Source organism: Salvelinus sp. IW2-2015, linkage group LG22, assembly GCF_002910315.2.
Source record: "Salvelinus sp. IW2-2015 linkage group LG22, ASM291031v2, whole genome shotgun sequence".
Lineage (NCBI taxonomy): Eukaryota > Metazoa > Chordata > Actinopteri > Salmoniformes > Salmonidae > Salvelinus > Salvelinus sp. IW2-2015.
In genome coordinates this window covers 12,511,496-12,527,434 of record NC_036862.1, presented here as the reverse complement: position 1 = coordinate 12,527,434, position 15,939 = coordinate 12,511,496, and the positions used below count along the sequence as shown (strand labels likewise).

The window sequence follows — 15,939 nt, the reverse complement described above, 5'->3', positions numbered from 1 at the left end:
CTAATTCTTATTATACAACTTGATTTAGTCGTGTGCAAGGAAAAATTGTATAATATTGATAAAGGAAATGGATACATTTAGATTCAGAAAAGGGAATGGCCCTTGTGTGATCTACCATATAAGGTCCCACAGTTGACAGTGCATGTCAGAGCAACAATCAGCCAAGAGGTCGAAGGGATTGTCCATAGAGCTCCGAGACAGGATTCGGTCTTCAACGAGTTTGAAAGTATATTCAGTATATTGAGTTCGTTCCCGTGTTTATTTTACTKAAGCGGGATTGGACGCCTCGCCATATATTTGACACCCCTGCTGTAGACGATGGATGAGGCATGACATCAAATCAAGTTAAATTGTATTTGTCACATGCGCCGAATAGAAAGGTGTAGACTTTACAGTGAAATGTTTGCTTACGAGCCCTTCCCAACAATGCAGAGTTATAGGCCGCCAGGTGTAAACTAATAGAATAGAACAGAACATAATAACTGCAGGCAATAAAGTATAAAGTATTTTCAGTGTCCATTAGAATGAGTTGAAGTCGAGATGTTGAATCCATCCAACCATGTGATGTTACACTCGACAGACGTGTGAAACTGCACCGCTGTCTTCCCGGTTAGAAACATACACAGATTTGTACTAGTGCATAATGCGCAGTTCTGTCGCCAAGACAACCGTTTCTGTGGATGAAGTCATTGTTACGCTGATAGTTGCTATAGTTACAACCTAGAGAGGGCGCTGCGGAGGGGCTATGTACGTAATATGACGCAGGGTGGGGGCGTGCTCGCGATGCGCGCTGCGCAAGGCTGGTTGTTGTTCCCGCAGAGAGGCGAGAAGATGGCGGCCGTGTCAAGCGGAGGTGCAGCTGGGTCCGCTGCGGCCGGGATTACGCACTCTACCCGACCGGCCCACGCAGGCATGGGCGCCCAGAACCGACCACAGCCATCCTCTGGGATCAGCCACTCCAATCGACCGGCCGCGGGGTGCATCACCAACCCCGGCCACCCCTCGTCCGGCAGGCCCCCCCTAGCCCGAGTGGGCTACTACGAAATCGAGCGGACCATCGGCAAGGGAAATTTCGCCGTTGTTAAATTAGCAACACACATCATCACCAAAGCAAAGGTAGGATGGTTAATACAAGGCTTTTGAAGGGGATCAATTCCAGGTTGTCAACGATTTGACCTAATTTGACTGTTATCGCTGTCACTCTCATCCAGGCTGAAGATTGGGCCTTCGGGCTGAGAGCGAGTAACGTTACAACGGCTAGACCGCTTTTGGTCGCAGTGCGGGGGTGTAAACATGGGGTATCATAAGCAATCATTCGCCTTGTAGTTTTTCACATGATAGAACCAGTTCTCATGTAACAAGGGCAGCGGGGGTGACTTGTCTACGAAGATGAGGMTACCGCTGGGATGAAAGAGAGGAGAGGGGCGCTTCGAGCGTGGACTGCGATCGTTAACTAACCAGCTATTTTGGGCATTATGTATTAACTAGGTAGAATCACAAGCATCATGTCATCAGTAGTTTACACGTATCATTTGCAAGCAACTAGATATATATTTGTGATATTTTGAAGTGAATGCGCCTTTGGCAAGCTAGTTAAGTTGGCTTGGTAGGTAACTAAAATAACAAACCTGCTTGACAGGCAGTAAACATATAACTGGCTGGCCATATCTCATCCCTAAAAATGTGTTCACTAACAACGTATTTTCTCACTGAAAAAGCTCATGTTTTTCATTTTCTCATGGTGTATTTATTTGATTTAGTGGTTTATTCAAGGGGTGGTATTTTAGTTTTTGAGTATAGAGTATAGGCAGAGGCGATGGGAAYATTTGCAGKKTCAGATATGTCATAGCTTATTGATATCCCTTTGAGTGTGCTTATGCTGTTGCATAGTGTGGGCGTCTGTAGGCAGATGCATTGCTGGTGGATAGTCACTGTCRGCTTGACACTTGTTTTTCAATATTGAAACAAAAAAACAATRAAGGTAGTCGCWACTTTTACCTACATATCATTTCTCATCCTTATAGTTGAGAGACCMTAGCATGAACAGTAAACTACTTTTTTATCCACATTTTGCCTTTACACAAATTACKATTTTATTTTCCCAGGTATCTTATTGAGAAGCGGTTGCATCCCRCCGCACCTCTCTGATTCAGAGGGMTTGGGTTAAATGCGGAAGACACCTTTCAGTTGAATGCATTCAGTTGTACAACTGACTAGGTKTCCCCCTTTCCCTTTCAATGTTTTTCTCTCAATAACGACTTGGGTGGGCAAGGAGTAGAGCAGGCCAATTGATAGCCTACCCACTCTGGCCATACTTTTAAGCCTGTGCCAGTGCCACTAAGCTGACATATCTCCTAGTAATAAGACTGTGGATCTGCAACACGCTCATGGYATCGAACTGAGGCCAGTCATCAGAGAGGGATAAACAGAAGGCTACCTGTAAGGACATCACGATTGTAATGTGTGTGTAGAAGACCGAGAACACTTGACTACTTCTATGTGTGTTGTGTGAGGGAGGCTGACTATTCTGATAGATTAACTCACATGGTGACAMGGAACATATTCAAAAACATATTAGGCTGTAGCCTAAGCAGCTTAAACTAATCTACAGAACTTGTGAAAARGTATTTATAGGGAACCYCATATTAMTGCTTCAAAGTTACTTAACGATTCATTGATAAAACACTGACCACTAAAAACTACAATCTCTCCATTATTAGGCCACGTTTTTTGTTGAGTGATACTTTTGCAAAGGGGGACTCCACACAGGCCCTGATATTTTGCGTTCTACTGGATTGGTAGAATGGATTGCATTAGTGCAATTTGAAAATGACCCTTTCTAGGCAGAGGTCATCGTCATTGTGATAATTTACATTTGATTTCTCTCATTTTATAAATGTATAATTAAATAGGCCATGCTGAATCACAGGGGCAGGTCAACACATGAATGGATCTTTTTCCTGGTTGATGTACATTGGGTTGTTATTTTACCTGACATGCATATGGTCSTCTTTTTAGCTGGTTCTTTGTAGAACTTTGACCCGGAGTTGTACAAAATTGGGTGTTACTCTACTCCAACGATTAAGGAAAACSTAGTTTGTTTTTACTTGGTTATCTTTAATTCATCCCTCCTCGTTTGTCTTTCAAGCTCCCACATGGGTTTGTATTTTCCTCATATCCAATAAGGAGGGGACTTTCAGCTTGTTGAGTGTCTCAAACAGAACCAAGTTCTATTTTAGCGCTTGGCTGCGCAGACGCTCATTCACGAGCGTGAATGATGTGGGTGAAATGATTGAATAACATGTATGTGTACATTTATTTTGTGGCCAGTGTGGTTTCTGTGTAATGTTTAGAGGAAGTAGCTGGTCCAAGTATGATTGTTTTGGGTTTGTCATTAAATGTAKCACCACCCAAAACCTTTTTTCCCCCCTATTTTTTTATCCCTCCAATTGCATCTTATGAAGCATGWKATGCTTCAGGTTCACCTGGTTTGAATGTACAATTTAAATGGGACTAGGTAATGTTTAAAAACAAATAGATGCTTAAACATATGAAACCAGTGCCTTGGTGCTGCCTTCTCACCAACTCACGATTATAAACACTGATATTTCTGGTCATGTTTATGAAATTCAAAGTAAACAAAAAAAGTTGCCTCTTCTAGCTACATCAACAAAATGTATTCTGAATTCAAACAGTAGCCTATCTATTAATATTGCTCACATGTATTGACATGACACCCTCCCTAGCAGTCAGTTAGCTGACGTAGAAGTGAGCAAATTCAGTATATTTGGACAGATCTTCGCACTGCACACCTTTTCCACCAGCATTAGTCATGCCTAATCACTGGTGTGAAAGACAGGAGCTATAGCTCAATGCTTCGGTCCGCAAAGCCAGTCAGGGAGAAGGGGTTTGTGGAGCCGTGGCATTAGACTGAGCCAAGCGTCACAGCTATGGAAGAGGGACTGTCTTAGAGGCGTTAGGGCAGACCTGACAGGGTCAACAACAAAACACACACCTGAATAAGAAAGTGTTTCTAAACCGAAATGTGTCTGCCAGCTGACTAGCTCCCTCCTCCTCATCAGAAGACGGGGCACCTCCTCTTGGCTCCACTACAGTCAGACAGGTATGGCTAAAGAAGGCAGCCGGCGTGCTCTGGCTTGTCTGCGGTGCATCGCGCCGTCTCATGTTACACTGCATCTATCCAGACTACTTCTTCCCCTACCGCCGCCTCCTCAGCTTAGATTTGCATCGAGGAGGAGCAGCCGCGATGGCCAGGCAATGTTAGATAACGGGCTTAATGCACGTGTCGTGCCGTGATTTCATTTGCATTAATAATTTGACAATTGTGGTGTTGCTGCTTGACCTACCTTCATGTCCCATAGTTATTGGGTTATGCACAGAGAGAATCTGATTCTGTACGCCCATCTTCTCATGTTCTTGTTGGTGCGTTCAGTACTAGCCCTAGTGGAATCTGTCCTAGGTCTAACTCATGTAATTAAAAAAAAAAAAAAAAACAGTCGTTTTTGACAGGCAATTTCATACTACTTACAGTGCATTCGGAAAGTATTCAGACCCCTTGACTTTTTCTACATTTTGTTGCGTTACAGCCTTATTGTAAAATGGATCAAAAACAACAACATTCAATCTACAAACAATACCCATAATGACAATGCAAAAACAGGTTTTTAGAAATTTGGCATATCTATTAAAAATAAAAACATATTTAAATAAAGTATAATTATTCTGACCCTTTGCCAGGAGACTCGGAATTGAGTTCATGTGCATCCTGTTTCTGTTGATCATCATTGGTGTTTCTACAACTTGATACCTGTGGTAAATTCAATTGATTGGACATGATTTGGAAAGGCACACACCTGACAATATAAGGTCAGACAGTTGACAGTGGATGTCAGAGCAAATACCAAGCCATGAGGTTGAAGGAATTGTCCGTAGCGCTCCGAGACAAGATTGTGTCGAGGCACAGATCTGGGGAAGGGTACCAAAAACTGTCTGCAGCATTGAAGATCCCCAAGAACACAGTGGCCTTCATCATTCTTAATGGTTGAAGTTTGGAACCACCAAGGCTCTTCCTAAAGCTGGCTGACCGGCCAAACGGAGCAATTGGGGGAGAAGGCCTTGGTCACTCTGACAGAGAGCCTTCCAGAAGGATAACCATCTCTGCAGCACTCTACCAATCACACCTTTATGGTAGTGGCCAGGCGAAGCCACTCTTCAGTAAAAGCACATGACAGCCCGCTTGGAGTTTGCCAAGAGGCACCTAAAGACTCAGACCATGAGAAACATTTTTCAGTGGCAGGGACTGGGGAGGCTAGCTGACTGGGGCAAAGGTTCACCTTCCAACAGGACAACGACCCTAACACACAGCCAAGACAACATTTTTGGCTTCGGGACAAGTCTCTGAATGTCCTTGAGTGGCCCAGCTAGAGCCCCGACTTGAACCCGATCTCTGGAGAGACCTGAAAATAGCTGTGCAGCGATGCTCCCCATCCAACCTGACAGCTTGAGAGGATCTACAGAGGAGAATGGGGGAAACTCGCCAAATACAGGTGTTAATTATTTTGAATTTAACCTTTTATTTAACTAGGCAAGTCAGTTAAGAACAAATTCTTATTTACAATGACGGCCTAGGAACAGTGTTTAACTGCTTTCTTCAGGGACAGAACGACATATTTTTACCATGTCAGCTCGGGGATTCGATCTAGCAACCTTTAGGTTACTGGCACAATGCTCAACCACTAGGCTACCTGCCGCCCCAACTTGTAGCGTCATACCCAAGAAGACTCGGCTGTAATCGCTGCCATTGCAGCTTCAACAAATTACTGAGTAAAGGGTCTGAATTCTTATGTGATATTTCAGTTTTTTATACAAACCCGTTTTTGCTTTGTCATAATGGGCTATTGTGTGTAGATTGATGAGGGAAAAAATCGATTTAATCCATTTTAGAATAAGGTGGTAACGTAACAAAGTTGAAAAAGTCAAGGGGTCTGAATACTTTAGTGTATCTATAGTGTGTAGCTATATGACGTCATATCTGTTTAGGCTGTTTGGTAGTAGCTTAGCTAGATTATGGTGAATAAATATCCTCACTCATATACAGTAGACCAGCCATACTCAACTGGCGGTCCAGACCCAGAACGGGGTTAATACGGACCACTGGTCCAGAGTAAAACTAGGTCAGCTTTCGACCCCTGGTATCATATAAACACACATAAGACATGGATTTTTTTTTTTTTATTGCAGGAAATTAGTTCAAAACAGGAAAAAAAAATTGGCCCATGCAAAATGTGTAGGATTGTGGGAAATTAGCTTTAAAACGGCAACATTTTCTCTCCGCCAACAACAGAGCTGTAAACAGTTTGTGGTCACGTGTTACGAGGTGGGGGTTTGTTAGTACGCCGACAATTGACGATATCCATCCGAGCCTTTGCCACCTAGGTCTGATACCAGTTGATACCGTTGTCCAAATTCACCCCCTTTTACCACAGAAAGGATCCTCAGTAAGCATCCCCATAATGGAGACTTTCACCTACATTCAGGTCTTACTGACTGTATGGTCTGGGTCCACTGTATCAGCTATATTTAACCCCTTGACAAATAGCCCCACGGCATTTATTTATTTATTTCACCTTTGTGGCATCGCCTGCCTGCGTGTGCCAGTCCGGCCAGTCCCCCCTCGAGAGTCAGTTGGCAACGTCGACGACATGATGTGTCTTTCACAGAGACTTACACATTGGAGTCACTTAACTTTAGTGAGTTATCAACGTCAGGTGCCCCGGGAACAGTAATTCCATTGGAATCTTGTTGGTATGCATAGAGACGTTGGCCATGTGTTGGTGGGAGATGGAGGACTACGGAGACTTGACCCCTCCATGTATGGAGCTCAGCTGCTGCAAGGGGACCACAGTCATTGGTTGATATCAAGATCCAACGCAAACTCTGTCTACAGAAAAGCTGTTCTCATTGGTTTGCAAGTGGAGGTGGCCCATATTATCAGATGGAGGTTTTAGGTTATGTGGGTGGTTTAGTCAGATGGAGGTTTTAGTTTATGTGGGTGGTTTAGCCACATAACCGTGGACATTAAAGCAATAAGGCACTAGAGACTGTGGTATTGTGAATAGGCTATATCATGATGATACACACGACTGGATCACGAACTCAGCCAATCAGCATCCAGGACTGGAACGACCCATTTTTATTATCCTCTGTGTTGTATCTGTTGGTGTTTTATGCCTCTTTACTCATCCCGGTTTTGTTTGTTTGCTTTGGTTTTAGACAGACGGCGTCTTCTTGATTTTCCCCATTGTCCATTTAGGGTATTGGCTGCCTCATTGATGAATGAGACCTATTCACGGTTAAAATAGCACATGCACTCCTGATCAGCACGTACATGAATAGGCCAATAATGTGGTACACACACTCGCTCTACAGTACAGACACATAGAGGAACATCTGAACGTAGACTTATGACTTAGCTGAGTCACCCACATACATGCGTGAGACACACACACACACACACAGAACAGTCTTTCGCTCTCCCTGGAGGAGTGTGTAAAGCCTGTGGCTCCGCTGTGTGGTTGAAGGGCAGGGAGACCGTTTTGTTGTTAGCTAGCACGGGGTGGCAGGTAGCCTAGTGGTTAGAGCAACCGAAAGGTTGCTGGATCGAATCCCCGAGCTGACAAGATAAAAATCTGTCGTTCTGCCCTGAACAAGGCAGTTTAACCCACTGTTCCCCTGTAGGCCGTCATTGTAAATAAGAATTTGGTCTCAACTGACTTGCCTAGTTAAATACAGGTTAAACAATTAATAATAATAATAACGATACCACAGCCACCACACTGCCACCCCCCCCAGGTCAAAGTCTGAGTCTCTTATTACTGGTAACCTTGCAGCGTTGYACTTTCACCCTGTGTGGTGACCGTCTCCAGATGATGAGAACGTTGAGCAGCAGGGCTGAAGACCTCCCAAATGCAGCGGTGCGTAGTGTTGCCGCTGAAAGGAACACGCAAAGAWAACCAACAACATGGGTTGAATAAAAAAGATGCAGACTTATTTGTGTGATCTTGTGATGCTCACTGCACACGTTAACCTCCACATAAGGGAGCTTGATTGGAGTAGAAGGTCAACCCTCTACAACAGGGAACCCAGCTGGTTAAGCTGATAGAGATGACGTTGTGGTTGTGATGATGATGATGTWATTTCGACCATCTTTAACTGGTGGAGATGTGAATGTTTTTGATGTCAGTGTTGGCAAGTGTTTCCCCCCCCCTCCCCATACTAGAACAATGTCACACTGATCATCTCTTGCTCATGCACAGCAGAATACAGGCACGTGCATGCTACACGGTCACTCACATGCACGTGCTTGTTAGCACTCTGTGCACCCAAACCAACCCTATCCACAATCCCACTCATGCTGACTCATACTGACTGTCATATGTTTAGATGCACTGTGTGTGTGTGTGTGGTGTGTGTGGTGTGTGTGTCTTGGGGGGGTCTTGGTCTAGTCTCCTCTCAGATGAGGACACAGCCCTGGTCTCTGTTGGTGAGCATTGCTCCTGAGCCAAGTGGCTTTGGGCCTGACTGACTGAGGCAGTAAAGATTCAACTTTGACTATTCTCATTGCAGACGGCTGAGATGGTGTCTTTATGGCTGTGTCTTTTTAAAACGCTCTCACCTGTTASACTACTTACTGGTATCCCARGTGATATTGTTAGAGGTTAGGCTAAATCCACACATGACACCATCACCAATGCGTTCCATTTGGTATGTGTTAAACTCCTTGTTTTGTTCTTAACTTCTATTAGACTTTTTGATCCATCATTTTTATTCCATCTTCGATCTCCAGATTGCGTTTTTGGTTTTTCATATTTGCCTCTCTTGAGCTCTCTGCAGTAATACGCTGCTATATAAAACGTAAAAGGAATTTCACGAKGGCAAAGTCATCAAACTTGAAAAGTCCTCTTGTCCGCATTCCTTTGATGTAATTGTCAGCAGCACAGTCGTGTTGTTTAGAGTGCCTTGRCCCAAATAATCWCAGTGTTGGAGGCCTATCTATCTCTCCTGTTCATTTTGTAGGCCTCTTGCCACTTGTCTTTTCCTGGTTGCTAAGTCTCAGCAGTGGCGCGGTGCTATGGTTAGGTCAACAGTCGTGTGATCGCGGGGGCTATATGACACTTCAGCTTAACTGACTCTCTGTATCCATATCTTTCAATGGAAAATTCCAAAGTAATGCAGGCCAGACACGTCARCCCTCCAAGTAGATTACTGTAACTATAACTGTATATGTCAAGAACCAGCCAGTAGTTCCAACTACAACTGGCCATTTGAATTGCGTGTGTGAGGAAATGAGTTGTGCTAGTCATTCGGATAGCTTGTCCAAACTCCTCTGTGTGCTCAGCTTATCGGGCTTGCCAAATGATGTTCTATCAAACATGATGCTGGCACCAGCTTTTATAGGCCAGCATAGCACTCTCTCCCAGTTTTGATTTCGCACCCAATTTCCTTATTTTGAGACCATTTGCATGGAAAGGGACTTGATGTTCCCAAAGAATTTGAGTTTGTGGCGTGAGACCGGGAGTGTGAACTCACAATGCCTCATGACCTTACTCCCTCATTTGGGACTTTCTGTTTTTACTGTATAATACGTTGTGTGTTTTTCAAGTGTGTCCTTGCTCCAGATGTTGGCCATCGTACCCACGATGCGGGGGGGGGGAGTTTACATCAACACAGCTGGATGACTGCCAGAGCAATAATAGCCCAATGAAGCTTAAAATACCACAGAGATGGACATGCACACAGCCCTACTGAGAAAGATGGACCCACCACACACACACACACACACACACACACACAGGGTTCAATGCTAGAACACCATGTGCCTGGCTCTTCCTTTTCCTGTCCGCTAGCCGGAAATGGGCCGCAGCTTGCTTTCATATGGCCCCATTCTATTATCTCGGCCAAGAACAGAGAGGGGGAAGAGTAGCTTCAGAAATAACTAGTATTCCCAGAAGGCGAAGCCAGCTAACAAGGATGTTTAGGCACGTGTAAGAGCAGGTTTTCGTGTCATTCTCAACAGATCACCCCATTACACTGTTAGGCTAATTTATTCATTAGCCTAAAACCTGCCGTCGAGCTGACACGTCACAGTTGTTGGTAAAAGAAAGCACCGCCAGAATTGGTTAGATCAGCATGGTGTCAAACTCAATCCCTGGAGGGTCGTGCGTTTGCGAGTTTTCGCACCTCCCTTGTACTTGATTAATCAATTAAGGTAATTGATTAGTTAGGAACCCCTCACCTGGTTGTCTAGGTCTTAATTAGACACGAAAGGAAATAACAAAACCAAGCAAACACAGTGCCTTCAGAAAGTATTCACACCCCTTGACTTATTCCACATGTTGTTGTGTTACAGCCTGAATTCAAAATGGATTAAAAAAAACTATTCTCAGCCATCTACTCATAATACCCTATAATAACAAAGTGAAAACATGTTTTTAGAATTTCTTACTAATTTATTGAAAATGAAATACAGAAATATCTAATTTACATAAGTATTCACACTAGAGGTCGACCGATTTTATATTTTTCAACTCCGATACCGATTATTGGAGGACCAAAAAAAGCCGATACCGATTAATCGGCCAATATATTTATTTATTTATTTGTAATGACAATTACAACAATAGTGAATGAACAATGAACACTTTTATTTATTAATATAATACATAAATAAAATCAATTTATCTCAAATAAATAATGAACATGTTTGGTTTAAATAATGCAAAACACAGTGTTGGAGAAGAAAGTAAAAGTGCAATATGTGCCATGTAAAAAAAGCTAACGTTTAAGTTCCTTGCTCAGAACATGAGAACATATGAAAGCTGGTGGTTCCTTTTAACATGAGTCTTCATATTCCCAGAAGAAGTTTTAGGTTGTTGTTATTATAGGACTATTTCTCTCTATACCATTTGTATTTCATAGACCTTTGACTATTGGATGTTCTTATAAGCACTATAGTATTGCCAGCCTAATCTCGGGAGTTGATAGGCTTGAAGTCATAAACAGCGCTGTGCTTCAAGCATTGCGAAAAGCTGCTGGCAAACGGAGGAAAGTGCGGTTTGAATGAATGCTTACGAGCCTGCTGCTGCCTACCACCGCTCAGTCAGACTGCTCTATCAAATCATAGACTTAATTATAATAAACACAGAAATACGAGCCTTGGACATTAATATGGTCAAATCCGGAAACGGTCATTTCAAAAACAAAACATTAATTCTTTCAGTGAAATACGGAACCGTTCCGTATTTTATTGAAACGGGTGGAAACCCTAAGTCTAACTATTGCTGTTACATTGCACAACCTTCAATGTTATGTCAAATTATGTAAAATTCTGGCAAATGAATCACGGTCTTTGTTAGGAAGAAATGGTCTTCACAGTTCGCAACGAGCCAGGCGGCCCAAACTGCTGCATATACCCTGACTCTGCTTACACTGAACGCAAGAGAAGTGACACAATTTCAGGCAACGCATTGATTATATGCAACGCAGGACAAGCTAGTTAAACTAGTAATATCATCAACCATGTGTAGTTAACTAGTGATTATGTTAACCTTTCACGACCTCTACCCGGTCCGGGAGCACCCCCCACCCCCCCCACACACTAATTAGCATAGCTAGCATAGCTTCAAAAGTAGATAGTAGCATCTAAATATCATTAAATCACAAGTCCAAGACACCAGATGAAAGATACAGATCTTGTGAATAAAGCCACCATTTCAGATTTTTAAAATGTTTTACAGGGAAGACAAAATATGTAAATCTATTAGCTAAACACGTTAGCAAAATACACCACTATTCTAACTCCATCAGTTTCTTACTCCTTCAGGTGCTATCACCAATTCGGCTCAACTAAGATATTGATATCCACTAACCAAGAAAAAACCTCTTCAGATGACAGTCTGATAACATATTCATGGTATAGGATAGTTTTTGTTAGAAAAAAAGTGCATATTTCAGGTAGAAATCACAGTTTAACAATTGCACCCACCATCACAAATCGACTAGATTACTAGATAGGAGCAACGTGTATGACCAATTTACTCATCATAAAACATTTCATAAAAATAGACAAAGCATAGCAATGGAAAGACCCATTCTTGTGATTCAGACCATATTTCAGATTTTCTAAGCGTTTTTCAGCGAAAACACAATAAATACGATAAGTTAGCATACCAACATGTGCAAATGTTACCAGAGCATCGATTCCAGCCAAAGAGCGCTAAGAACTAATCCACCGCCAAATATATTAATTTTTCACTAACCTTCTCAGAATTCTTCCGATGACACTCCTGTACATCATTTTACACATATACATATACAGTTTGTTCGAAAAGGTGCATATTTAGCCATACAAAACCGTGGTTACACAATAAAAATACTAGGAAATCAAGCCTCAATATGTCTGACGTCATCTATCAGAGTGATCTAGTTTAATTGAAAGCTAATCATATACTTGACTAAAAAATACAGGGTTGACAGCAATCGAAGACAAATTAGTTCTTAATGCAACCGCTGATTTACATTTTTAAAATTATCCTTACTTTTCAATACAGGGTTGCAAGTGAAGCTATACCAAACAAAATGGCGAAATATGCGTTTAAAATATTTCGACAGAAACACGTTTATCATATTAAATATTGCTTACTTTGAGCTGTTCTTCCATCAGATTCTTGGGCAATGTATCCTTTCTATGTTATAAACGTCTTTTGGTCGATAGATGTCCTCTGTCCTTCGAAATGTCCACCACCAACGACCGACACCCTAAAACGTGTCCAAACTTCAGAGCGCACAACAAAGAAATTCCTCAAAATCGCACTAAACGGATATAAATTGATATAAAACGGCTCAAATTAACTACATTATGATGTTTTTTAACAACTTTAACGACTGAAAACATGACCGGGAGAAATATTGCTGGTTAGAAAACGATTTGGAACGAGGCAGCGTCCGATGGCCTTGACGCTTCAGGCGCACGTGAGAAAGGGAGGTCTCTGTACATTTTGGTCTTTTGTAATGGCTGTGAACGTCCCATCGATTTCATTGAAAACGTGATGACTACAGACACCCAGAGGAAGACGTAGGCAGTGTCGGTTTCTTTCATAGCATTCACTGTCGCCTTATAAACAGACCCCAGATCAGAGGTAAAAATTTCTGAAATCTGAACCCTGTCATGAAAAGTGCTGTAGAAATTGTTCTGTACCACTCAGAGACAAAATTCCAACTTCTATAGAAAACTAGAAGGTGTTTTCTATCCAATAATAACAATAATATGCATATTGTACGATCAAGAATTTAGCACGAGGCAGTTTAATTTGGAGACACAAATATGCTAATGCGGAACAGCACCCCTATAGTTGCAAGAAGTTAAGATTGATTGTTTTTTATAAGATAAGTTTAATGCTAGCTAGCAACTTACCATTGCTCCTTGCTGCCTGCACTCGCGTAACTAGGGGTGGGCAGCCTGCCACGCAGTCGCCTCGTGGATTGCAATATAATCGGCATATAATCGGCGTCCAAAAATGCTGATTACCGATTGTTATGAAAACTTCAAATCGGCCCTAATTAATCGGTCGACATCTAATTCACACCCCGTTGGCATCAATTACAGCTGTGAGTCTTTCTGGGTAAGTCTAACAGCTTTGCACACCTGGAATGTACAATATTTGCCTGTTATTCTTTTCAAAATTCTTCAAGCTCTGTCAAGTTGATTGTTGATCATTCATAGACAACAGTTTTCAAGTCTTGTCATAGATTCCATGGCACCGGAGGAGATTGGCTTGGCTGCTTTTTGGCTGCTGTTTTTCTATTGTGTGTTTTTTTGTGTTAATTTTAACTTATTTTGTACATAATGTTTCTGCCCCCATCTCTTATGACCGAAAAGTGCTTCTGAATATCAGGACAGCGATTACTCACCTCGTACTGGACAAAGATTTTCTTTAACGAGTCGGACGCAAAGGATTTACTTCAGACACCCAACAAGGCCCAAATCCCATCATTCGCATGAAGAAGAGACCGAGATATCAGGGACGTAGGTCGGGGTGCCTTGTAAGGATCCGACGGCGTGTGTGTAATCCCTCTCTACCATCAATCCTATTAGCCAACGTGAAATCATTGGATAACAAATTGGATGAGCTCCGATCAAGATTTTTTTTAAATGGTACCCGCAAAACACCAGTCTCAACATCAACAGTGAAGATGTGACTCCGGGATGTTGGCCTTCTAGGCAGGATTCCTCTGTCCAGTGTCTGTGTTCTTTCCCCATCTTAATATTTTATTTTTATTGGCCAGTCTGAGATATGGCTATTTTCTTCGCAACTCTGCCTAGAAGGCCAACATCTTGGAGTCACCTCTTCACTGTTGACGTTGAGACTCGTGTTTTGGGTACTATTTAATAAAGCTGCCAGTTGAGGTCTTGTGAGGCATCTGTTTCTCAAACTAGACACTAATGTACTTGTCCTCTTGCTCAGTTGTGCAAGGGGGCCTCCCACTCCTCTTTATATTTGGTTAGAGCCAGTTTGTGCTTTCTGTGAAGGAGTAGTACAACATGCTGTACGAAATCTTCAGTTTCTGGTAAATTTCTTGCATGGAATAGCCATTTCTGAGAACAAGAATAGACTGACGAGTTTCAGAGGAAAGTTATTTGTTTCTGGCCATTTTAAGCCTGTAATCGAACCCACAAATGCTGACGCAGATACTCAACTAGTCTGAAGGCCAGTTTTATTGCTTCTTTAAACAGAACAACAGTTTTCAGCTGTGCTAACATACTTACAAAAGGGTTTTCTAATGATCAATTAGCCTTTTTAAAATTATAAACTTGGATTAGCTAACACAACGTGCCAGAACACAGAGTGATGGTTGCTGATAATGGGCCTCTGTACGCCTATGTAGATATTCCATAAAAGAATCTGCCGTTTCCAGCTACAATAGACATTTACAACATTAACAATGTCGACACTGTATTTCTGATTAATTTGATGTTATTTTAATGGACAACAAATATATATTTTCTGTGTGTGTTATGTGTATTATGTTATGTGTGTGTGCGTGTGTGGTGTTATATGTATGTGTGTGTGTATTATATGTGTGTGTGTATGTATGCATGTAATTGGTTATATATATATGTGTATATATATTATATAGATATACTGCTCAAAAAATAAAGGGAACACTTAAAACAACACAATGTAACTCCAAGTCAATCACACTTCTGTGAAATCAAACTTTCCACTTAGGAAGCAACACTGATTGACAATAAATTTCACATGCTGTTGTGAAAATGATATAGACAAAAGGTGGAAATTATAGGCAATTAGGAAGACACCCCCAAAAAAGGAATGGTTCTGCAGGTGTGACCACAGACCACTTCTCTGTTTCCTATGCTTCCTGGCTGATGTTTTGGTCACTTTTGAATTGCTGGCGTGCTTTCACTCTAGTGGTAGCATGAGACGGAGTCTAACAACCCACACAAGTGGCTCAGGTAGTGCAGTATCATCCAGGATGGCACATCCAGGATGGCCACATCAATGCGAGCTGTGGCAAAAGGTTTGCTGTGTCTGTCAGCGTAGTGTCCAGAGCATTGGAGGCGCTACCAGAGACAGGCCAGTACATCAGGAGACGTGGAGGAGGCCGTAGGAGGGCAACAACCCAGCAGCAGGGACCGCTACCTCCGCCTTTGTGCAAGGAGGTGCACTGCCAGAGCCCTGCCAAAATGACCTCCAGCAGGCCACAAATGTGCATGTGTCTGCAGTATGGTCTCACAAGGGGTCTGAGGATCTCATCTCGGTACCTAATGGCAGTCAGGCTAACTCTGGCGAGGCACATGGAGGGACGTGCGGCCCCACGAAAAAAATGCCACCCGCACAC

General features: G+C 42.5%; 1 protein-coding gene across 4 annotated transcripts in view; it reads left to right on the top strand.

The window, feature by feature from the left end:
* The first annotated feature begins 792 nt into the window (after positions 1 to 792).
* LOC111949914 (serine/threonine-protein kinase SIK3 homolog) overlaps positions 793 to 15,939 on the top strand; it is a 55,834-nt gene continuing 40,687 nt past the window's right edge. For all 4 annotated transcript variants that reach the window (XM_023967257.2, XM_070434032.1, XM_023967255.2 and 1 more), the window contains exon 1: positions 793 to 1,116. In XM_023967257.2, the coding sequence (XP_023823025.1) occupies positions 832 to 1,116 (285 nt within the window). In that variant the 5' untranslated portion in view covers positions 793 to 831. The remainder of the gene's footprint in view (positions 1,117 to 15,939) is intronic.